This window comes from Bidens hawaiensis, unplaced genomic scaffold (assembly GCF_021521415.1).
Source record: "Bidens hawaiensis isolate Kalapana, Puna unplaced genomic scaffold, B.hawaiensis_p1.1 tig00030951_1, whole genome shotgun sequence".
Lineage (NCBI taxonomy): Eukaryota > Viridiplantae > Streptophyta > Magnoliopsida > Asterales > Asteraceae > Bidens > Bidens hawaiensis.
This window is the reverse complement of record NW_027495187.1, coordinates 31715-56501: the sequence shown is the minus strand read 5'-3', so window position 1 is coordinate 56501 and position 24787 is coordinate 31715. Positions and strand designations below refer to the sequence as shown.

Genomic DNA, 24787 nt, shown 5'->3' with positions numbered 1-24787 from the left:
TTGTCCCAAACTAGTTTCAATCCACACCAAACCATTTTGATTGAGCTGAACATTCTTACCACAAACCAGTTTTAAACCCAACGGTTTCTTCCAAACCGCTTTTGATCATGCATTGACCAACCAGGACCGGTTTTTAACCCGGACCGGTTCAAGATATAACCCGTTTTGAATAGCTATTTCCCTCTCATTCATACATATATATATTTTTCATTATTATCCTTTAACTCGTCAACCCAATTAAAATAAGTTGTCATGATTTTCAAGTTGGAGTGTATACCCAATGTCGTTGGGTAACCGGGTCGACTTCTATTCCAGGATCGATATCTAATCGGATCCTCTGTCCAATTTTCAACACGTCAACCCACAAACACAATTTGTTTAACATCCTATACATATCAAAATAATTACCTCCCTAACATTATTTTTTTAGAAAACTTTGTTAGCTACTATATATGACTTAAAAATGAGTTGCATCATCTTACTTTGCATATTCAAGGCTGCTTCCACGTACTCAATATAGTCAGTTCGAATATCTTGAAATATTCAAATTGGCCTGGTCAACGAGCATACCAAATATAATTATTATAACTAAGACAACATATAAAATATTAATATCAGAAGTAGAAACGAACGAAAAGGCAAGCAAACAATGCCAAGTTGACAATTTGGCTTATTATAGATGAAATAATATGATTTTATTTACATTGGCAATCGGCAAGTAGTTGGTACGGATGCTGTTGTCTATTGCTGTATAAATCACTTCTTTCTAGCTCTTGAATTATAAGGTGCTGTTTGTTTTTCCTCAAAAGCACTTCTGCACCTCTTCTGTCTGCGCCGCGCAGACCACGCGCAGACGTTGGGCTCTGCTGTGTGTTTGTTTTTGCGAAGACGTTTCATTAAAAAACGTCTGCGCGTCCTCTTCCCCTAGAAGTCTTGTACATGTGACTTCTCACCTCTTCTCCACTTCTTCTTCTTTGTTCCTTCATCATCAGACACTTCACTCCAACCCTTTCTCCTCTCCAACCCTAACCTCTCTTCCTCCAGTCCTCCACTGTCTCGGCCGACGGCGGCCTCCACTCCACCGCCTCCACTCCTCCACTTCTCCACCGCCGCCTCCACTCCTCCACCGCCGGCCCCTCCACTTACCATCAAGCTCAATCAGGGTTGACCCGGATGGACCAGGTTTTCACCCGGTTAACCGTATATCACAGGCGAGGTCATACCCGCACCCGATTGTAGACACCTCCTTCTCAGCCGCTGATTGAAGATAGAAGAAATTGGTCTTGTAAATTGACATCGGAATTCTCGAATCAATTGGGGTTTCTGGGTTTTGGAATTTATTTATTTATAAAATTGGTGGGTGTGAATGCCAGGTGGAAATTGATTAGTTAATGGTGTTTACCCATAATGAATGATATGAACGTAAATGGTGTAAGAGGTTGAACTTTCGGACCCAAATTCCTTTATCCGGAGCATGATTTTGAATTGCTGATATCTCTCAAATTAAGATGGTGTTTGGGATTGCTTATCAAAACAACTTATTAACTTTTAAATTTTATAAATTAAAAAGATGTATGGGTAACGTTATTTTTTAACTTTTTAAAGAAGGAAAAATGAGTTTTTAATAAGTCAGAAGGGAATGACTTATCAAAACAACTTATAAAAGTTAAAAAGAGGTAATATATAAGCAATCTCGGCCTTATTAGTCATTTTGATTGGTTACTTACGCTAAATTTAGATTTATGTTTGAACAGCGGGAGTTGAAGTTGAAAGGTACTTGCTTTTATATAAAGGTTTTGTTTTTAATGACTTTATTTTAACAGTTTGCAGACGTTAAAAAACAAACAGTCTTCTTCTTACAGTCTGCAGATGTTTGGTCCACCTCTTCTGCTGCAGATGCCTGCAGATATGGTCCGCAGACTGCAGATGTTTTACCTCTGAAAAACAAACAGCACCTAAGACTTTTAGTTCTCACATTTTCTCTCAAACCATCGAAAATAATGGCTCATATGAAACCATTTGAACATCTCAAAATACAATTAGAAACTATAAAATCAGCAACCAACAACTTTTCAAATGAAAGTTGCATTGGGAGAGGAGGATTTGGGAGAGTGTACAAGGGAAAGATTGGCGGGCACATGATGGTTGCTTTGAAACGTTTAGATCCTGCATCCGAGCAAGGAGATACCGAGTTTTGGAAGGAGGTTAAGATGCTTTCACTTTACAAACATGAGAATATAGTGTCTCTCTTGGGGTTTTGTGATAATTCTGGTGAGAAGATCCTTGTGTACCCGTATGCACCTAACAAAAGCTTTGATTGTCATCTCAATATGATAATTTAAGATGGATTGAACGCCTTAAGATATGCATCGGGGCGGCTCGTGGATTGGCGCACCTTCATAGTATAGCTGGGGACCAACAAAGAGTATTTCACCGGGACATAAAAAGTGCCAATATTCTTTTAGATGAAGAATGGAATGCTAAGATCTCCGATTTTGGTCTTTCCAAATTGGGTCCTGCCAATCAAGATTGCACTTTTGTTTACTCCAACCCTGTAGGAACATTTGGGTATGTGGACCCACTTTACCTAGAGACCGGGTTATTAACAAAAGAGTCAGACGTTTACTCTTTTGGTGTTGTGTTGTTTGAAGTGTTGTGTGGGAGGTTGTGCATAGACAATAGAAACATCAATCCATCTTTGATAGCATTGGCACAACAGTCCTACCAACAGAACACAGTAAATGGAATCGTTTATGGTAATATAAAGGATGAAATAAAGTCCAACTCTTTGTTGGTGTTCGCAACAATTGCTTATCAATGTCTAGAGAGAGACCGTGCAGAACGCCCATTAATGACTAAAATTGTTGAGGCACTTGAGACCGCACTCCATTATCAAGGAAGCAACCTTATTTAACCAAAACTTGGAATAACTCCCCTATATATGAAATTCCTTGCTAACCCTTATTGTTTCCTTCATGAGGCTAGAGATGATCGGGTTGCAAACACTTATTTACCACCAGTTGCAAACAGTTATTTACAACGAGAGGATCACGCTAAGTAAGTATAATCAACTAATATTTGTATTTGTCGCTTTAATTAAGACTTACATAACAAAATATTCAAACATTGAACTCTCAGCGCTATAGTTATGAACTCCAAGAATGAGGATGGTGGGTTGCTTGTGGTTACAATTCATAAAGGAGTTAATCTTAAAGTAAAACATCCGTTAGTCGTTTTGCAAGTTGGACCTGAGATAAAACACACCACGGTTTGTGTTATGCATTATTGATTAATTGCTTCAAAGCCTCTAAACTAAGTAATTAGGCAACTTAATATTTTCTATACATTTTTGTGGATTGCAGCCTAAGTTTAATGATCAAAATCCTATATGGGACGAGACGTTCCGGTTTACTTTAGAGAAGCCTGCAGAAGCAATGTTGCGTGTGATAGTTTGTTCCATGTCACGTATGGATAAATTTCTTCATAAGGTACTGACATATTACTTAATTTTCAATACAGGTTTTATTGTGAAATACATGATGGATTTTAACTTTTTTATTAGAATATGTTGGGAGTCGTCGACTTACGCATTGCGGATGTTGTAAAAGAAAAGAACATTTACAAGATATCCAACTTTGGGAATGGTCAAGTTCACATGGAGTTGCAATTGCAGCATGCTACAAGTGGAGCTTTGATTAGTCAACAATTCATTTCATAACTGTATCAGGAAAATTTGTAACGCCTCCACAAGCCATTATGAATCCCATTATTCATATGTATTTTCTTAAGAAGCATTATGGCATTTACCTTTAGAAAATATAAAGGTTACCATATGATGCATCTCAAGGATATTTTTTTTATTTGTCATTTGTTTATGCATACTAATTCATTTCAACCTATTTCTTAGTTAATCAAATGTTTAACAAATCCAAGTTTAATTGGGATGAGTCCGTTACTTGTGAATTCAACATTTGTACTCGCACATGCGTGTACCATATGTAGTATGTACGTGTTTTGCACATGACTCGGGACAAATAGGACAAGCAACTACTTTAGAGTTAACACCATTAATAACATTCATCTCACTACATGTATGTGCTTTGGTTTTTTAAGCATCGCATGACAAATAAGTTTCCCTAAAAGAATTTTTTATGCGTGGTAAAACAATGTGACTCTGTCTTTATTAAATTCAAGTGTAATTTAATTGAATCATTTGCTAGTCCTCAGGGCATTTTAATGCCTACATGGCTCATGAATCCCCTTAAGTGATGTGTCATAAATATTGAATCTCTTATTACTAAACCCAAATCACGAACTTCTCACAAGAAATATACAATCTAGATAAGAAAATAGAAACCTAAACTTCGATCTTTTACACTGTGAACTTACAGAATAAACTTATATGCTCATGCAAACAATGGGGATATCAATGCGATGAACCCTGCACTAAATGGGAGAGAACAAGATACGAGCGAGAAAAATTATTAAGACAAAACACTTCTAGATCTCCAAGTTTTATAATAAACGAGCACACAATCGTCTAGATCCGAAACATCTATTAGCATGCCCAAGTCTTCTCATTATGCTTATGCTCCAAGCCCAACTATCCTTCCAATGTCACATACTTAACACAAATTAACTTGTGCCCACCATGAGTAAGTCAACCCCAAAATGAACTCGGCTCAATCCAACATAAAAAACAAGCACAATTATATTTAAACTGATATTATTAATTATTAAAGACTAACCTCACTTAATATTTTTCAACATGATCAACTATTGAATTAAACTAGCTATATTTCAACATGATGGGTTATAGAACCCATTTTTTGCTCACAAATCCTATGGATTCTGAATATGTCTCTTAGGTCTCAAACTTTCTTTAATTTGTTTTGGTTGTAAGTATATCTATAAAATGATGCAAATGATTCCTTGACTTCTTTGTGTTATATTATGTCTGTAATTTTTGATTTTATCAAAAGTGACTCCACGATGTAAGGCTACGTGTAGTGCAGAGGCTATAAAATGAGACAATTTGCGTCATGTGGCGCCTATTTAGCAAATGGCGGGTTTTTGATTTTGAGGGGGTAATGATGTTGTAGCCAATATCTATACACACACATACACACACATATATATATATATATCACACTCGCAACTATATATAATAATAATAATAATAATAATAATAATAATAATAAACAGAAACACTGAGGGTGGGATCTAGAGAGAACTCCTCTTAAAGAGAGAACTAGAGAACTAGTAAAGAATTATTTTTAACTATTTTTAAAAAAATTATTTTGTGAATTTTTTTCTTTCCTCCTTCTAATAAGATGATATTGATACTAAAAAAAAACTTGTCGGTGTAGTACTGTAGTGCATATGTGCATTAATGTGTATTGTATATATAAAATAGTGTTTTATTGCATATAATACAAAACAAATACATTATCTAAATACACACTATTGAATATATGCAAATACGACACTAATAATTGTATGCAAAACACATTATCGCATATATGTAATACAACACTAATGCACATATGCACTATATCGATTTTTTTTTTTATTTTTTGTGTATAATATAACACTATTGCAAATAAACAATACAAACAACTCTATATATTATATTCAACACTATTTAAAATATCAAAATGCACACTATTGTACATATGCATTCTAAAAAAGTCAGTGTACTGCATATATGCATTACTCGTTAATTTTTTTTATTTTTATATTTTTTTGTGGTGAATAATAACAACATATAAGAAGGATGAAAGAAAAAAAAATTAAAAATATTTTTTTAATTAAATTAAAATTACTTCATTATTAGTTCTCTAGTTCTCTCTATAAAATGGAGTTCTCTCATGATCATCTCCCTATATATCACACTCGCAACTATATAATAATAATAATAATAATAATGATAATAATAATAATAATAATAATAATAAACCGAAACACACAACATGCAATAAATATTCATCCCACCCTACACTTATAGCCGGGGGGAGCGGTGTTCCAAGAATTTGTAGCCTCTTATTGCCTAAATTTTCCGCTCAAAGCCTAAGAAACATTACATAGATGTATGCTATCTTACTCAAAACTCAAATTCACTTTGAAAATAGTCCACTGTCATAGTAAATCTGTCGTGTGAAACTCTCTCTCTAAATTTGTTCAATATATGAATTTGGGATTTCATAATTTCTTGTATATTTAGAATACATTTCTTGTTAATTCTCAAAAGCACTTCCACCAAACAGTTGTAATCCGAACGTATTGCCACACCTTGGTGATTCATTGGGGACCAAAAAGTGGCATTAGAGCCTTGTTTGTAAATGAAAGGCTCTCTCTTTCTCTCTTCCACATTACCATCACATCATTTTCCCTAGACCATGGAATTACCATCTTTAACATACCACTCATCCCTTAATTAGTAGGTGGTTATTGAAGGTAATTTGTACCTTCTAGCGGTTATGATGTAAGCCCTGCAAGTCAAATGGCCATTTGATGTCTATAGGACAGTTAGTTCTTGTATTCCACATTTGTTGATTCAATGTGACTAACGTAAGCCTTGAAATTCCATGACCGTTAATAACTAACTACTAACCGTCGTTTATGATAAACGGTCGTCTAAGGTATAGTTGATATGGCTATTTGTGGAGTAAATGGTCTTAGTAATGCAATTTTGGTCTTACACTTGAAAGATGCACATAGGACTAGATGATTTCATTAATAACTCCTTGTTTTTTTGCTTATTGTAAAAATATGTATACGATGTAAAAGTTGTAACAAATGTAAAACACGTCTTCTTATATGAAGGTGGAGAGAAAAACCTAAATACGTTGCTTGCATTCCGATTTACATTTCTTACATTCCGATTTACGTTAATATAAAAGTGGAGAGAGAAAACGAAGCATACATCCCGAGATATGCTTTTTATGACAAAACATACAGATATTTGGTGAGAGCAGGGACGTAGCTTTGTTGGGACCAGGGGTGGCCCCGGCCCCCTCTGTTTTTTCGCTCGGTAGTGTAAAGTTATCCTTTTTCGGCCTAAATGTTTTATACATAATGTAAATTTACCCGTTTCTGACCGAAATTTTGAGCCCGGCCCCCTCCATTTTTAGCTCGGTAGTGCAAATTTATTCTTTTTTGCCCAAAAATTATGATAAATAGTGAAAATTTACCCGTTTCCGACTGAAATTTTGAGCCCTGCCTCCTCCGTTTTAAAGCTTGGCAGTGTAAATTTATCTTTTTTCAGCTGAAAATTTTTATACATTGCTTAAATTCACCCGTTTCCGACCAAAATTTTGAGGCCGCCCCCCTCTAATGTATGATTTTTTTTTACATATTGAGTCCGGCCCCCTCGACGTATATGTTCAAGCGTCGCCACTGAGTGAGAGAAAGCATTTTATGTACCAATTATATGATTTTCTATTTTTTTAATTGTAAAAATGGTCAAACTCGTGTGCCTATGAACAATGAGTTGATCTCAACCATGTTAACCCTTCCATATACACATATACATATATATAAATTTTGTCTCTTAAAGATTGTGTGCCTCGGCCGACGGTCTGGTTCGCACACCCTTCCGGCCAGCCTTGTTTTTAGATGATGTCAATGTCCTTTCTAACATCAAATAATTGTTTGCAAGTGGTCTAGGATCAAATTGCAAGCGGTGTGGGGATAGCTGGATTCCTAAATAAAATTTACTAATTTCTGAAGCACTTGTATGAGCCTATGAGCCCCTACTTATAGTTAATGATGAAAGCTTTATTAAAACGATCTTTCATCTTGTTGACGAAAAAAATCCAAATCTATGAAGCATTTATTTTGGTAATAGCTTACGGCTATCCAAACTCGTTTAATATATACAGTAATAGTTTATATAAATTTAAAAATTATTAATAAAAGACAACTGATCTTATCAGAGGTCGTATCTTGGGTAGTGCGAGCCAGGAAACCGGGCGAGGCCCGTAATATTCGTTTCATGGCAAAGTTTTTCTTATATTTTAACTTTTTTTTATAAAATAGATATGGATCTAATCATCATAAATATATTGCGTTCAAAAGTTCTTTTTATCCATAATCCATTTAAGCTATTAAACCTTTTTATTTAGCCCGACTTTTAGTTATATAAATCCTCGAGACCGGTCTGATCTTATCATTTAAGCTTACTATGGAGTTCTTGGATCTAATATCATTTTACTTTTTAAGTCGTTTGAGACCCGAGTAGTGGTCTGGTCATACGCATGCCCATTTTGGTCCCCCACTATTGTTTTTATGCTAATAGTTTCTTTATAATTTATTATTCAAAGAAATGATGAGAGCCACACCACCAGTCCACCACTCGTGAAATGAATGGGTTATAACTTATAATGACATCACCCGTATGTCACAATGACGTAGATACGTTTCTCATCTATTCATGTTGGTATATAAATATACAAATACAGTTTCATCAAAAGTTGCAAAATAATTTAGAAGTTAATAGCTCTCGAATTCAAAATTTATGAATGCATTATTCAAAAGTTAACCTGTTAATCATAACAGCAAATTGTTGATTATTTTCTAGTAGACATTTCTTTTAATATGTTTATTATATTATCTTGACAATCACTACATGCCATGAGGTGGTGACTCGGTGACAAAAATAAAGTCTCTTAATTAAACATTCAAAGGTGTTAGGTTTAATTTTTAGAAAGTAAAGATAATCACTACACTTACAATAAGTGTAGGTATACAAAGGTTTTATGCTATTTTATATGGAGAAATATATAACTTTCTTTTGTGTTACATGGTATTCGATGCTGGTTTTTTGTGAAATGTTTATATCTGACCCTCGAGTGATGCCGATTCGTCACACATTTTCAAAATTATCGAAGATATAAAAATTTATCGGTCTGCCAATACTTGGATAGGATACTTGTTATCGACATCATGTATATGCTATATCAACAAAAATTCATACTAGCACTCTTTATTAACAAGTGCGGCACCAGAATAATGTCGATGGATGTTATACATTTAGTTGTTTAGAAATATAAATGACGGATAACGAATATTTAAATACTAGTTAATATGAGTTCACATATTATAACTGAAACTTCATGTTCAAATGATAAAGAAGAAAGATCACATAAAAGGAAATAAACTTAGGCTTAAACCCAAAAATTCTTGCAAAAATAATCGGAATTTTCGAAGGTTTAAGCCTAAGGATTGATCAATTAGCTATATTTTTCTATGCATTTTATTGAAGGGACCTTCTATGCTCAAAGATGTCAATGTTAGTTCTTCTTTTGCCTCTTAATATTCGCAAAAGAGGAATCAACCCCGTCGTCTGTTTTCTCAATTATTGCCTTAAGCGCTTCTTCGATGATGTTTATCCAATGATTCGCCATTTGTTGGTTTTCGATACTACTACCCGGGTGATGATCAGCTCCTGTTACAAACAGGACATTCTTTACACGTCTACCAAGTGTTGTGATCTCGGCTTTCAAAGTTTTCAGTCGAAGCATTTTCAAAGTTTTGATTAGGTCTTGCAAGAGATCTGACCGATCTTCGCAACATAATGATGCTCTTATCACAATCCTACCTTCTTCATCCGATGTATTGTCTATGGTTAGCTCATCTATCTCACTCGGAACTGGAATTCGGTCAGCGATCATGGAAGTTTGGCACTTAAGCTCCTTCACATGTTGTATCACTTCAGCAAGTAATGAAGCCTTGTCCGTCTATAATGTTACACCCACCACAAACATAATATTAGTCACCATTACAAACTATTCCAAAAACATGTCACCTATATACATTACAAAATGAATAACTATTACCGACGGTCACATCCATCACAAATTCGTTCGTGAATGTGATTACCAGTGAAATTCACCGATGATACCCCGTTAATATTATGGTTGTGGTAATCTTATTAAAATCTAATAACTTTTCACATCCCATGTACCTTTGGGTTTTGGCAAATGTGAAATGACACTAATGATATATACATGATTGTATATTGTAGTTATGTACTTATGTTCCATGTCATGTGTGTATGAATGTGAAAAGAAAATTAAAAAGGATGCTAGTGAATTACATTCTATTTTGATCGGCTAAGCTATGTCATAATAAGTCTTTAATAACCTTTAAATTAATTTAAAGTTATAATAATCAAATAGAAAAAGCATGATCGAACATGAAGAAGAAATTGCGGCCATGTGCGACTCACAAATAGAATAGTAGATTTCTTTTTATTCTCATGACTTGGAATCCGGATGACTAATACACAAGCCTCATGAATCATTCGTTTCACTTAAAAAATGTATCACACTTTTAACACAGATTAGTCATGTGCAATAAGATAATCTATAATAGAAAGAAATTATAAAAATACATTTTTTATTTGTATATATATTCTAAATTTCAATAAAAAAATAAGAATAAATTTATTTGTTATCTAGTTAATTGAGTGTAATTCATGTTTATTGGGTTCTCACACTATTCTTTTACTGTTAAACGTATCAAAGGGAGACATAAATATATATGTAAGTAAACGGTTTTGAATTTAAAAAAAATAGATAAATTTCTTGCATGTAAACACATAAATATATTTAAGTTCAAAATTTTGAATATATGTACCACTAATAAAAGAAAATTTAAGTGTGCAATTTTTTTATCACTACAACTTAGTTTTTTTATAATCAAACTCCCTACATATTCATTCAAATGCGATTAAATAAACTTTTTTACAATACTTCATATCGGTTAGGCTGTATAAATTTGAAACCGGTGTATATATATTCATTACAGCAAAATTTGAATGTAATATTTTATGTAGTGCAAAGAAGTTCATTTTTTTTTACTTTCATTCATTCTTAAAACCAACGTTATTAGGCCGAAGAGTCGGCAGAAAAGGGGGAAAGCTCTTCGTTCCTGGTTCTCTTGTAGCTGGATCCTCCGGAATCACAAGAATCCTTAGTTAGAATTAGAATGAGATTCCAACTCAGCACCTTTTGAACCTTTTGAGTGAGATTTTGAGAAAAGTTGCTCTTTGATGAGCGCAATACGTTGAAGCTTTTTAATTATAAAATAAGAAACACAAATTAAAACAACTTACTTTGGTGGTGTTGGGAAGCAAGCTACGAAGCTTTGTGAGATGATTATTGATTCGTTCTCGTCGTCTTCGTTCTGCTTCGCTATGGCTTTTCGAGGCGGCTATGCTTTTGGCATCCGCAATCTCTTGAGCAGTCATATTTTTAACCATGCCAGTCTGGACCTTACATGGGTCCAGTCCAGGTTGCAAGCCATCAACCACGCTCTTAAACAAACCACCGTGAGATAACGGTGGAGAACGTGGTGGAGGAAGGTTAAACGGGTGGTGGTCTCCGGTTGGGCTAGGAATAACATGGTTGAAAGTGGTGTGGTGGTGGAATGGTTGAGGTAAAGTTGTCCATGAAGATGGGTGATGATGATGCATGATTGAATGATACTACTACTTTATTTTAAATGAAACTAAAACTGTATAGGATTTGGATGTAGGGAAGGCAAAAGGGATGATTAAAAAGGGGAAATTAGAAGCAATATACTTTACTTTTGGTTGTGTGTTTTTGTGTGTGAATTGAAGAAGCTATAGTTTGGTTTTGTGAGGTTGTGGGAAGACAAAGGAGAGTGGTGCCTTTTTATCCTTGCAAAATTGGATTAGAAAACTTTTAAGATCCATTAGATTTAATTGTAGGTACCAAGATAATATGGCTAAAAGAGTTAAATAACTAATTTACTAGCTTACATTAAATTTATAACAAGAATAATAATATTTAAAATTAATAAAATTAAGATTCAACTTTTCTATACTTTAATGAAAAAGTTATTTATATATCAAGTAAGAGGTGTGTAAACATATTGAAGGCCAGGGTTAAGATTTTGCTTTCAATGCTTTTATGGTTCAATACTTAAATTTTATTTATAATTGTTTGATAAATTACTTCATATATATACAATATAATATACATGTTTATGCAAACATAGAATGTATTGAGATTTGTAATAGTTTACCAGTGGTCTGGTATGAACATGGGTATTGTTGAGTGCATGGGTAAATATTTAACTTGTTTACAAGTCAAGACGGTAAACTAAAAGATGTATAGAAAAGTTTAAATAAAGGTTACGAAATGAGCGTGTGAACACATGATCATGGTTTAGTAACAAAACTACCTAAGATAATTAAGAGTTATGATTTCATGTGAGTAATTGTGGATAGAATAGCTAATTAGTGTTCTTTTCTTGTCTATTCGAGCTCGAGTCTTGCTCATTTGATCATAATGTGGGCGCTTAGATCAAAGAGGTGGTTTCATGAAAAGTTTGTGTGTGCGCGAGCTTGTTAATATTTATTGTGTCGGATAGAGAGACCCGATTTACTTAACACTATTGGAGGTTTGCATACTTTTATCATAGACTTTGGTGGGAGTTGAGAGAACCATTTATCGTTGAGACTTGGTAGCAGTATTGTTGGAAATAAGGGTGCTCGAATACTTGTAATTGTATTGATACTCTTTTGTGTATTATTACAATGAACATAAACTATAGTAAATTACAAGAGTTAATAATGGAAACGATATATGGGCTTGAAATTGGTTGTAAACGACCTGTGATTATGTCTTAGTTTTGGGAGATGATGGTTGACTGATCTTGTAATCTTTCTATTCTAATTATTTTGAACACTCCCATCTAGTTGAGTAATGGGGTCCCCTACTCAACTTGCTTAGACAATGGATGCATATTCTCCCATTAACTTCTTTTGTCAGTATGTCGGCTAACTAATCTTCTGAATGACCAAAAATAAGTTCAACAATTCATGTTCCAAGCTTCTCACTAATAAAGCTCATGTCAACTTCTACGTGTTTGGTTCGATCATGTTGAACTGGATTTTCTAAGATTTGAATTGCAACTTCATTGTCACACATAATTCTACTGCTACCTTCGGGAGGAAAACCGGGTTCAGTTAAGAGTTTTCGGACCAATAAAACTTCCATTAAGCCACGTGCTATTCCTCTGAATTCAGCTTCTACACTTGACAAAGCATTTACATTATGCTTTTTTTACTTTTCCAAGTTACCAGGTTTCCTCCAACTAACGTGAAGTATCCCAATGTAGAATGTCGGTTACTTTATCTCCTGCCCAATTAGCATCAGTATATACCGAGATCTCTAAATGCTCCTTTGATTTGAACAAAACTCCATGATTAGGTGTTCCCTTGAGATACCTAATGATTCTTAACACAACTTTCATATGGGCAACTTTAGGTTGGTGCATGAAGTAACTTACAAACTCCAACGACACAGGCTATATCTGGACGAGTGTATGAGAAGTATATCAAATGCATTGATTATTTTTAGTAGGGGATATCTCATAGAATAACAAACATGTTTCAAAAGTGTTCTAATTAGGTCACTCATGCATATTTTTCCTAAATCGGGTCACTAAATCTTCAAATAGAGTCTCACCGATTTTTTTGTGCGTCAAAAAAAGAAATTGATGATAAGAAATGGAGGTCGGAATTTTCAATATATTTAGTTAAATTTAGAAAATTTTTAAAAACGTTAATTATATTAAAATTCAAAAAAATAAAATAAAATTCACGTCGCCACTCAACGTCAACATAAAAAATATATATAAAAAGATTTCCTATGTGAAACAAAAAAGAGAAAGGCTAAAAAACATGTTAATACCTTTAATTTAATAAAATATAAAAGTCGAGTGACTTGATTAAAACACTTTTTAAAATTGAGTGACTAAATTGGGAAAAATTTCATTATACTAAACATTAATATTAATATTTTAGTTTTTTTAGAACGACGAATTTCTTGTAATTAAGCTACCGCACTCTCCAAATTTGGAGAGCCCCGATGCCCTCACTCTGGCCAGACTAAGTTGTCTTAACCGACCCCACACTGGCTTCAGAGTTTAGTTTGGGCGTTCCCCTGGGAAATCATACCGCCGACTGCCACTTGACAATTGTTGTGTCACCACAAGAACAGAACTCTCTGGCAAACACACGGTGGGACGAAAACCCGGGTGGACTCAGAGTTCGAATTGACAACCTTTGCACAAGGCATATCTCAAATCCTTCATTGTCAATATTCACAAAAAAGTGACACGAGTGGGATTCGAATTTGAGTTGAGTCTCTGATGAAGAATCCAAACCTTTAACCACTAGACCACAAGGAGATTATTAATGTTTTAGTTACTTGATGATTCAGTAATATATTGTCTTAAATTATTTTTAAATACCATAATTTAAATGTTTTTTAGTGTGAGAGGAATTGAAGATGGATGATCATAACTTCCGGTCAAAAAGCACTATTAGAAACTTTACCGTAATCATTTTTAAGTACAAAGCATGTGCACGCTCTCAATATAATGCAAGATGTTTGTTTATGAAATACTAGCTTTTAAACACGTGTATTACACAAGATTTATAAAATAATAAAGATAAAAAGATCTATTATCTGAAAGAATAAACAAAATTATAGATAAAAAGAAGATAAAATATATAGTACAAACAATAAGAAGTCTAGAATCTCAAATTTACAAATTCGAATTGTTTCATATACAACATTTGCAAAAATTGTTTTGACCAATTACCCGTGGATAACTATGATAATGAGATGAGAGATTAAAGAATTAGAAGAGAACTTATAACCCATTTCTCAAAATTGTTTTGTCACATGACTCATAGATAGGTAGGATAAATAAGATGAGAAATTAAAGAATTAGAAATAAAATTACAACCCATTTGGCAAAATTATTTTGACCCATGACCAATGGATAGTTATGATGAATGAGATGAAAGATTAGAGAATTAGAAAGGAAATTATAACCCATTTGTCAATATGGTTTTGCTCCATAACCCATGGATAGGTAGGATGAATGAGAAGAGAGATTAGGTCAAGAATAAATGTAGGGTTGTCACATCATCCTCATTATTTTCTTTTATTAGTATAGTTAGATTAGATTAGATAGTTAGATTAGATTCGAAAACCAACAACTTCTTTTTTCTTTTATTTTTTTTTAATATTTAAATGGTAATAATAACAGTTAGTAGCGGACCCAAGAATTATTTTCTTGTTGGTGACATTGAGACTTAACACTAATTTTAAGGAAGACGATCGGAATTTTTACATACAAATAACATTAAAAAAATGTCTTTTTTATGCCCTCACATATGTTTAGGATTTTGGCATTGGCTTTGATTTACAGATATTGATCTTTATGTGATTTCCACTAGAGGTACAGTTGATGACTTGATGCTACGTAATTTCAACTCTCATACACTTCATATAAAGAATTAATATTTTTATATATAGAACTTGCTATAATTTTATGAAAAAATTGAATTTCAAATTCCGCTTTAGGCTCCGAAATAGGTTGAGTCGCTCCTGGTACAAGATGGTGATAAGGGTGGTGGAGTTGTTAATGGTGGTTCTTAATGAAATATTACTTGATGTCTCAAAATAATTCAAAATCCACTTTGGTTGCTTTGTATCATTTAAATCAGTTTCACTTAATATGCATATGTAATTATTTTATTACTAGATTATAACTTACATGTATAGAATATAAGTTCTAAACTATTAGAAATGTAAAATATGTTTTAGCAGCAAAAACTCAATACTTGGGTTATAATTACTTCAACATCCTTCCAAGAATACATTTTCAGGGTTACCTTTGTGGAAATAATTAGGTTATTACTTCTACAATCACACCAAGAATAACATTCTTGTTGCTCTGTGTTAGACCTTTCTTAGCTTTCATTCAAAAGAACTAATAGAAGTAATGTTGATCCCAAAATATTTCAAGAACTACACAATTGACTAATGTTGGTAGTAATAATCGATCAACCAATAGCTTAATGAACTCCCAGAGACATGAATTCCTCATAGAAAATAACAAAGTGTCACTCGCGGGTAAAGGTGAGCCCACTAATTACCATGAGGTTTTAAGACATTTGAAACTGCCTAGTAGCATTAAGTTACAAACATCAAGATAGAGAAAATGCATGTATGATAACCAGGTATGGTACTTGTTTGATCTACCTCCTAACAAGTATGAAATCTTGATCAAACTGAGAGAATTTGTGAACAGCAGTTTTGTTTTTCATTATCGTTCATTACAAGAAAGAAAACTAGTTATAGAGAAGAAGACAACTAACTAACTAAGTACTAACAAACTAACTAGCTCTATTAAATAGATATCAACAAATAAACTGTAACAAACATGCTGATGTGGCTCGGCTGACGTGGCTTATCGAAAACATACATTCCAACAGCCCCCCTCAAGTTGGAGGTATCGAAAGCCCCAACTTGGAAATTAAAAATGAATGCTTGGAAACAGGTAAACTCTTTGTAAACACATCTGCTAGTTGTTCACCAGTACGAACATGAATTAGATCGATTAAGCCTTCTTGTAATTTTTCCCGAACAAAGTGACAGTCCAGCTCAATGTGTTTCGTTCGTTCATGGTAAACCGGGTTTTTGGCGATGTATATAGCAGCTTGGCTGTCACACTTCAAAGGAATAGGAACAACTGATGGAAGAGACAATTCATGAAGAAGACGAGTAAGCCATGCAAGTTCAGCAGTTACACGAGGCATTGAACGGTATTCAGATTCAGCATAACTCAATGAAACAGTGGGCTGTTTTTTAGATTTCCATGAAATTGGACTTCCTCCGAGAAGAATAAAATACCCACTAACAGATCGTCTAGTATTGGGGCAAGATGCCCAATCAGAATCACATAAAGCTTCTATCTTTAAGTCATTATTATTGTTAAAAAACAAACCATGAGAAAGCGTTCCTTTAACGTAGCTAAGCGTGTGAAGAGCAGCCTCCCAATGTGGAGTACGAGGGTCTTGCATGAACTGACTTAGAAACTGAATAGTGAAAGCCAAGTCTGGTCGAGTATGTGTCAAATAATTCAGTTTGCCTACTAAATGTCTGTACTCCAAGGGATCAGAATGCAACGATCCAATATTAGCTGCCAATTGCAAATGAGTAGGGAGAGGCGATGAAGTGCATGATGAAACAGCAAATTCTACAACTAAATCTTTTGCAAACTTACGTTGAGTCATAATGATGCCATTCGGTTCTTTTAAAACTTCAATGCCTAGAAAGTAATTAAGAGAACCCAAATCTTTGATTTTAAAAGTAGTATCAAGAAATGACTTTAAAGATAGCATTTCTTCTGAATTATTGCCTGTCAACAGTATGTCATCAACATTTACTGCAACATGAACAATAGAAGAACCCATGGTTTTGGAAAATAACGAATAGTCGTTTGAAGATCTAACATATCCTTTAGATCTTAAAGCATCTGAGAGCTTGGCATACCACTGTCGTGAAGCTTGCTTTAAGCCATAAAGGGATTTTTGAAGTTTTAAAACTTGATTGGGGTTATCTAGAGTCATACTAGGAGGAGGAGACATATAGATTTCTTCATCTAGATCACCGTGAAGAAAAGCATTATTCACGTCTAGTTGAAATAAATCCCATTTCATTTTGGCTGCAATTGCAATTAAACTCCGAATAGTAGTCATTTTAACCACGGGGGAGAAGGTTTCAGTATAGTCAATACCTTCTTTTTGAGTATCACCTCGTACAACCAAACGAGCTTTGCATCTTTCCACAGACCCGTATGCATTATACTTAACTTTGTAAACCCATTTACATTTAATAGGTTTCTTTCCCTTAGGAAGATCAACAAGAAGCCATGTGTGATTATGTTCTAAAGCTTCAAATTCTTTGTTCATAGCATCTTTCCAAGCTGGATGCAAGGTTGCTTCTTTATATGAGGAAGGTTCCCGGACATTATCCAAATTATGTAAGAGATGTTGGTTGGAGTTGACAGTTCATTTGTTTTAACAGATTGTACAACAGAAAAGGCAGTAACAGTATGAACACAAGAATGACAATCAGATGAAGCAATGTTACAAAGATAATCACTAAGATAGGCCGGTGGATTATGTGTTCTAGAGGAACGACGAGTAAGAATAGGAATAGTAGAGGATGATGATGACTGGTCTATTGACTGATCAGAATGAGGTGAATCAAGAGAAGCAATTAAATGCTGAAAATCAGAATCAACTTCTGGAAACAAAGATTTATGATCTAGTTGTGTGGTGGATGGAAAGATATGTTCAAGAAATATTACATCTCTTGAGACAAAAACAGTTTTGGTGTTTAAGTTGTAAAGTTTATAAGCCTTTTTACCAAACGGATATCCAATGAAAATACATGGAGAAGCACGAGGTTGAAACTTATCTCGGCCTTGTTTAAGTGTGGATACAAAACATAAACAACCAAAGCTTTTTAGATGTGAATATGATGGAGGTTTGCCAAACAAAATCTCAAATGGTGTTTTACTACTAAGAAGTTTAGTAGGAAATAAATTGATGAGATATGTTGCAGTTAGAACACATTCCCCCCAAAATTTCATAGGAAGTTTAAACTGAAATAGTAGAGCCCGTGAAGTCTCTAAAAGATGCTTATGCTTACGTTCGACTACACCATTTTGTTGTGGTGTTCTCACACAACTAGTTTGATGTATGATACCATGTTTGATAAAATACTCAACCTGCTGAATACCAGAACCAAGTACGAATGCATTATCGGAACGAATACATTTGACTGATGTATGAAAATGAGTTTTGACCATTTCAAGAAAACCTTGTAAAATTGGAAAAGAATTACTTTTGGTTGACATTAGGTGAGTCCATGTTACTCTACTAAAATCATCTACAATGGTTAGAAAGTAATTATACCCATTGTATGTGGATGTTTTGTAGGGTCCCCAAACATCAATGTGGATTTAATCAAAAATTGATGAAGTTTCCCTATGACTTTTGGGAAAAGGCAAACGATGTTGCCTTGCTTGAGGACAAATTTTACAACATTCAATATCTGGAATATGAGTATTAGAAAACACATCCAAACATTTTAGTTTGTATAAGGGTAAATGTCCAAGACGATTGTGCCATGTAAAACCACTAATGACAACATTACAATGGGAATTTGAACTTGAAACAACATTATTCAAACTAGATTTATTTTGAACAGATTGTTGAAGAATGTAAAGTTCTTAAATCAGGTTACCAAGAACCAGTAGCCTCTTCTGTGAAGGGGCCTGCAAGACACAAGATGTGTTAGAAAAATAAACCAACCCATTTGTATCATTGCAGAGTTTGGGAACAGATAGAAGATTATGTTTGAACTGAGGAACTAAAAGAACATTAGAAATTGAAAAATTAGAGGTAATATGAACTGTTCCAACTTTAGTTGAGATGATTAATTGGCCATTTGGAAGAGAAATATAAAATGGTTTACTAAGATTTTGAACATTTGTGAGTAGCGATTCATCAAAACACATGTGATCAGTAGCACCCGTGTCTATGATCCATGTTGTGTGTTTCAGTTTATCACTTTTAAAAGATGAATTGCAAGCCATAATACATGCAAATGTGGCTGAATTGACAGAAGCATCAGGTGCAGTTTGAGAAGCAGTATTGGTGTGAACTTGAGAATTGGTTAGCAATTGAAGAAGACCATTATATTGTTCTTGAGTCAGACCAGAAGTAAGATGTTCATCACAAGAAGAATTTGCTGCAAACTTCTTTGTCTTAGTGAATTTGAAATCTTTTGGGAAACCAATTAACCTATAACATTTTTCAGTAAGATGTCCACTGCGTTTGCATTTAGTGCATACAAGTCTTTTGACATCAGATTTGTTGTTTTGATTTCCACGTCCCGGATTGTATGCATTCATTGATGCTGCTTCCATATTAAATTGCCCTTCAGCATGAATCTCTTTCTGCTTCTCATTTTGAAGAAGAAGGGAATAAGCTTGACTAATTGAGGGAAGAGGAGTCATCATCAAAATAGTGCCTCTAACCGTGTCATATGAAGGATTTAATCCCATGAGAAACTGTACAAGACGTCGTTGCTCCTCTCTTTTTGCTATCAGGACTGAATTACCACATGTACATGGAGGGATTCCAGATAGTGCATTCAGTTCATCCCAATTACTTTTGACTTTTGTGAAATAAGTAGCAATATCACTATTTCTTTGGAAAATTTGACACAAATTTTTCTGTAATTGATACAATTTTGCACCATTTGCCTGATTATATCTATCATCAAGTTCAGACCATAATTGATGAGCAGTTTGAGTATACAAAACACTTTCACTGATATCTTTTGATAATGTGTTCAAGATCCAAGAGATTACCATATCATTGCAACGTTGCCACAATTGCTGCTGAGTAGGAATGCTAGGGCTTGGAACATCACCAGTAACAAATCCGAGCTTGTTCTTTGCAGAAAGAGCGATAGACATAGCTCTCTTCCAAGCATTAAATCCCGTTCCATCAAAAGATTTTGACACGAGCAACATACCAGGATGATCAAAAGCATGAAGATAAAGAGGATTAGAGGAATCTATTGAACTGGTAGAAGTACTTGACGCCATTAAATTGAAGAAACAATTGAAGATTTGAAGAAAATTAGGGCAAAATTGAAGAATTAGGGCAAAATTGAAAAGGTACAAAAGAATTAGGGCAAAAGTAACTAAAGGAAATCAAATGATCGAAGGTTGATGAATTGATTGTAACAGCGGAAACGAATGATTGAAATGATCGATTGAAGGAAACTGAAACGAAATTGAACGATTGAGTAAAAAGAATCAAGATCAAAACGAAGATCAGAAGCCCCTGAGCTCTGATACCATGAAATCTTGATCAAACTGAGAGAATTTGTGAACAACAGTTTTGTTTTTCATTATCGTTCATTACAAGAAAGAAAACTAGTTATAGAGAAGAAGACAACTAACTAACTAACTACTAACAAACTAACTAGCTCTGTTAATTAGATATCAACAAATAAACTGTAACAAACATGCTGACGTGGCTCGGCTGACGTGGCTTATCGAAAACATACATTCCAACAAAGTATGATGAAAGCAACTTGCTCTTAAAAAAGAAGCCGGCATGGACGGGCATTGTACCCGGTTTAAACACATAACAAGTGACAAAAGGCTTCGCTCAAATCCATGGTATTAACCATGATGAAAAGAGGGGTTTGGAATTTAAATAGAGAGTGTCTTATGTCAAGTACTCCCGGATCGATAATCAACACACGAACTAAACGAATAACTCTCGTTTATATTAATCAGAAAATCTCACTCAAAAAACTGATTACAAACCTCAAACCATAACTCGGTTTGACTCTTGATGAACCCTAACTCGGTTACACCAACCTCACCCTAGACGAACCCTAACTCGGTTACATCTCTTGTGTGTCTCTAGATGAACCCTAACTCGGTTGCATCTCACACCACCCCCATAATGTCTAACCATGACATGTTTATATAGACTAACCTAACTTGCCAGCCAAGACATTACATATTATAATTACAATACAATTAGGAAACATAACGTAATTAGGAAACACGATTAATTATGACCTGCTTGTCAATATTGATCCCTCAAGTTCACCGACCTGTGACTTGGAGTCCGAAATTACTTCCAACATTATGTATCTTACTTTTATATGATTTACATAATACTATTCCAATAATGAAAGCTCATAGAGCGGCAGGCTGCATAAATTCACTGTTTTGTTTCACAACTTACTCTGCCCAAAACGCAACGACATAAGGATGCATTTGAGACGGAATTTTACCATGCGTGAAATGCATGGTCTTATCATTAATGAGTCATGATACGCTTTATCTGTCAGTTTAGGCTTTGCCTTAGAGTCTTGCGTTAAACCCTATTATGGTTTCAACAAAAGTTAACAAGACACACCATACAATTTGTTGCATGGAAATGTTCCAGATGTGAGGTATATATATAGAACACGAAACCTCAACAACTTTAGACCAAGATCTGAATTGAAAATATAGTGTTTCTACAATCCTATCAAGAATAAAGTGTTTGTTAATCGAAGTAAGACCTTTTAAAAGGTGCACCAAAGGAAGCAATAAAATACATAAGTATTGGTACTAATGATAGCCAATGGTTTATTAAGCTTAGCAAATGGTTTCCTATTAAATCACTAGCTAAGTGTTCACAAATCTTTTAGAGGTTGTATGCTAATCGTTTGATCTACCTCCTAACAAGAAGTGACTTGTAAGCAACTTGGTTTTAGGAAAGAAGACAGGCATGAACCGCAATGTACACAATCTTAACACGCGAACCAACCACGAAATGCTTCACTCAATTTCTTGGTGTTTATTATCAGTATGATGAGACAAAATATATATAAATGTTATATCTTCGTAAAGATCATACTAAAATTTTTCCTACCGAGAATTCAACAAAGTTTCAAAGTGTTTGTTAATATATACCATGTTTGTTAATGTATACTATCCTTATACTAAACCAACAGGAAATTCATACGCACATTTATTATGCTGTATTTTAGACATCCATAATGTGTCATACTCCTTGTAGACGCGGCACCAGGTTGGAGGACGTGGCAAAGGAGTGGGCGAGGGGTAGCATGGACACCACCGTTGTGGGCATCAAATCTATCGACCAAGTCCATGGCTTCTGACTTTAGGGCGGACGAGCGAGTGGGTCCTCACTCTCATACACACACATATGACCAGTGTTGTCAAAGTTGGATTTCAAGGCCGACTAGTCGGTCCTCGGACCACTTACCTTGGACACTTTCTTCAAGTCGGCCTGGATTAGTCGAAGGCGGTCAAAATTGGGGCTATGTGGTTAAAAGTCGGGTTAGCTAGGATTCCCTTAAAGTCGGTTAAAAGTCGGGCTAGGCAATCAAAAGTCGGCTAGGCTTTTTTTGACGTGAATTATGCTTATTTCAACATAGAAATAATATTCAAAATTAATTTTCTTTATATTAATACTCTCCAAGTACTACTAACTCCTCGGTCAACTATCTAGGGTTCGTCTAGCGACTTTTGAAACCTTTCATATATATAACAATAATTTTTAATGAAGTTTGTGGATGTTTGTTGTTGTGAACGAAATGGTATTTTTTTGAGTTTGGTTTGAAATATGATGTGTAGCTAACGTGACGGTTTGTAAAGGTTTTTTATTATGGGTATTCTAAATTAAAGAAAAGAATTATATCGCTTTCAATAATTAGTTAACAAGACGTGGAGTTATGCTGTATTTACATAGATCAATCTCGAAAGAGTTCTTTCCGAAAGTAAAAGCAAGGCACTAGGACCAAATGGACTCTAAAGTCAAAGAATTTAACGGCCATGATTAAATAAATACCATATAATATTGTTTGTTATCCCAAGAAGACCCCATGTATATTGTCACTCTTAACGATTTTCATTTAATATGGATTAATATTACATAAATTTCGTTATCAGTTAACATCAAATCATTCTTTGTTCATTTTGCTGGGTCAATAAAAGATTCTGTTTCATACTTAATTATTTGTTATTTTAGTTTGCAAGATAATCCGTCTATATCTTTAGAGAAAACATTTGGATGCTTACACAGAAAATAATACCAGGTTTTTACTTCTCGGTTTCTCGAATTGAATGATGAATGTCTAACATCGGCATCATCGGGAGGGCCGGCTCTTGAGCCAACTAAATCAGGCAAGACTTTAGACCTCCAGTTTTATTGAACAACGATCTAAATAGGTGTTATGTATATGGGTATTTTGAAAGTTGGCTTTTTTTATCATTAGTAACTCATTGATGGCCACAAACTAAGAAAGCATGCCTCATGTCCATGATTAATGCATATCATCCATATGTCATAATTTTTGGATACTTTCTAGTGTTATACACATTAAAAAAACATCAATATTTTAGTTAGGTTTAAACATCCGAAAACATTGAGCCAGCCATGATCATCAATTTACAAACAATAATGTTTAGTGAGATGGTGTGTTTCTGTATACCACCCGCAATCATGCTTGCGATGCTTGCACAAGGCACATATTTTGGTTTCAATATATTTTAAGATTTTAATTATCTTTAGCAACACACATTATAATTTTAGTTTCATGTAATTTCAAGATTTTAACTATCTTAGTGACAGATTTTATTAAAATGATAATTATGTAATAGTTCAAATTAATATCTTATTTTGAAGCATGACTTTCTAAAATATCAAATTGTCACGAATTATACGATAAGAGTTGATAGAATGTAGATCTGTGTATTAAGAGTAAATTACTGATATCTTACTAATTAACCAAATCTATATTATTTAGTTACAAACCTTTTTTTATATTTGTGCTTTACTGATCTATAGTACAAATCCTCATACCTCACATTATCGTCCTAATTTATAGCCCATTCAAATATTGGCCCAGTTGTCTAAATGTTTTAGCCCAAAATCTGATTCTCTGTTCTTTTTTTCTTCTATTTTCATAACATTGTAGCACTTAGCAAACTACCAATATACCTTTAGGCTTTAGATCATCAAAATTTTGACCTTGGTAGGCCTTTAGTAACCGGGAATGTGTTTGACACAATTTTCTTAAAGAGATTCGTGATCTGTTTCCAGGGGGCTCCGGTTCAAAGCATAAGCGTAGTACTATTTTTGGAATTGCATTCGTGTCCGCGGAACGTGTGGGCACGCACGAGTTCGAAGAATTTCTAGTCAAGAAACCCAAATTTGCAACCCCCCCCCCCCTGCACGGGTAGGACTTGTGGTAAAACATGTCATAAAGATTCAAATGAGTGGTAAAAGCTCTATCTTATATATCACTCCTTTATTTTGTTCCCAATCCGATGTGAG

General features: G+C 34.3%; 1 protein-coding gene and 2 pseudogenes across 2 annotated transcripts; 2 read left to right on the top strand and 1 right to left on the bottom strand.

The window, feature by feature from the left end:
- Positions 1–1972: 1972 nt before the first annotated feature.
- On the top strand, positions 1973–3237 carry LOC143581448 (putative receptor-like protein kinase At5g39000 pseudogene; annotated as a pseudogene).
- On the top strand, positions 3149–3718 carry LOC143581455 (synaptotagmin-1-like). The gene is made up of 3 exons (XM_077064234.1): positions 3149–3268; positions 3363–3488; positions 3563–3718. Exons 1-3 carry the CDS (start codon positions 3149–3151, stop codon positions 3716–3718), a joined length of 402 nt encoding a protein of 133 aa, XP_076920349.1.
- A 5383-nt stretch (positions 3719–9101) lies between these two features.
- LOC143581449 (transcription factor bHLH30-like) lies at positions 9102–11787 on the bottom strand (annotated as a pseudogene). Its single transcript, XR_013143821.1, has 2 exons — positions 11120–11787; positions 9102–9740 (listed from the first exon to the last, which is right to left on the bottom strand). The product of XR_013143821.1 is annotated as a transcription factor bHLH30-like (transcript).
- Between the last annotated feature and the right edge of the window lie 13000 nt (positions 11788–24787).

What these genes read in the sequence shown, in the direction of transcription:
- LOC143581455 (XM_077064234.1), top strand. Translation starts at nt 3,149, where the DNA reads ATGAACTCCAAGAATGAGGATGGTGGGTTGCTTGTGGTTACAATTCAT. An exon ending in CTGAGATAAAACACACCACG is followed by an intron (nt 3,269 to 3,362) that starts GTTTGTGTTATG and finishes TGTGGATTGCAG; the next exon opens with CCTAAGTTTAATGATCAAAA. An exon ending in TGGATAAATTTCTTCATAAG is followed by an intron (nt 3,489 to 3,562) that starts GTACTGACATAT and finishes CTTTTTTATTAG; the next exon opens with AATATGTTGGGAGTCGTCGA.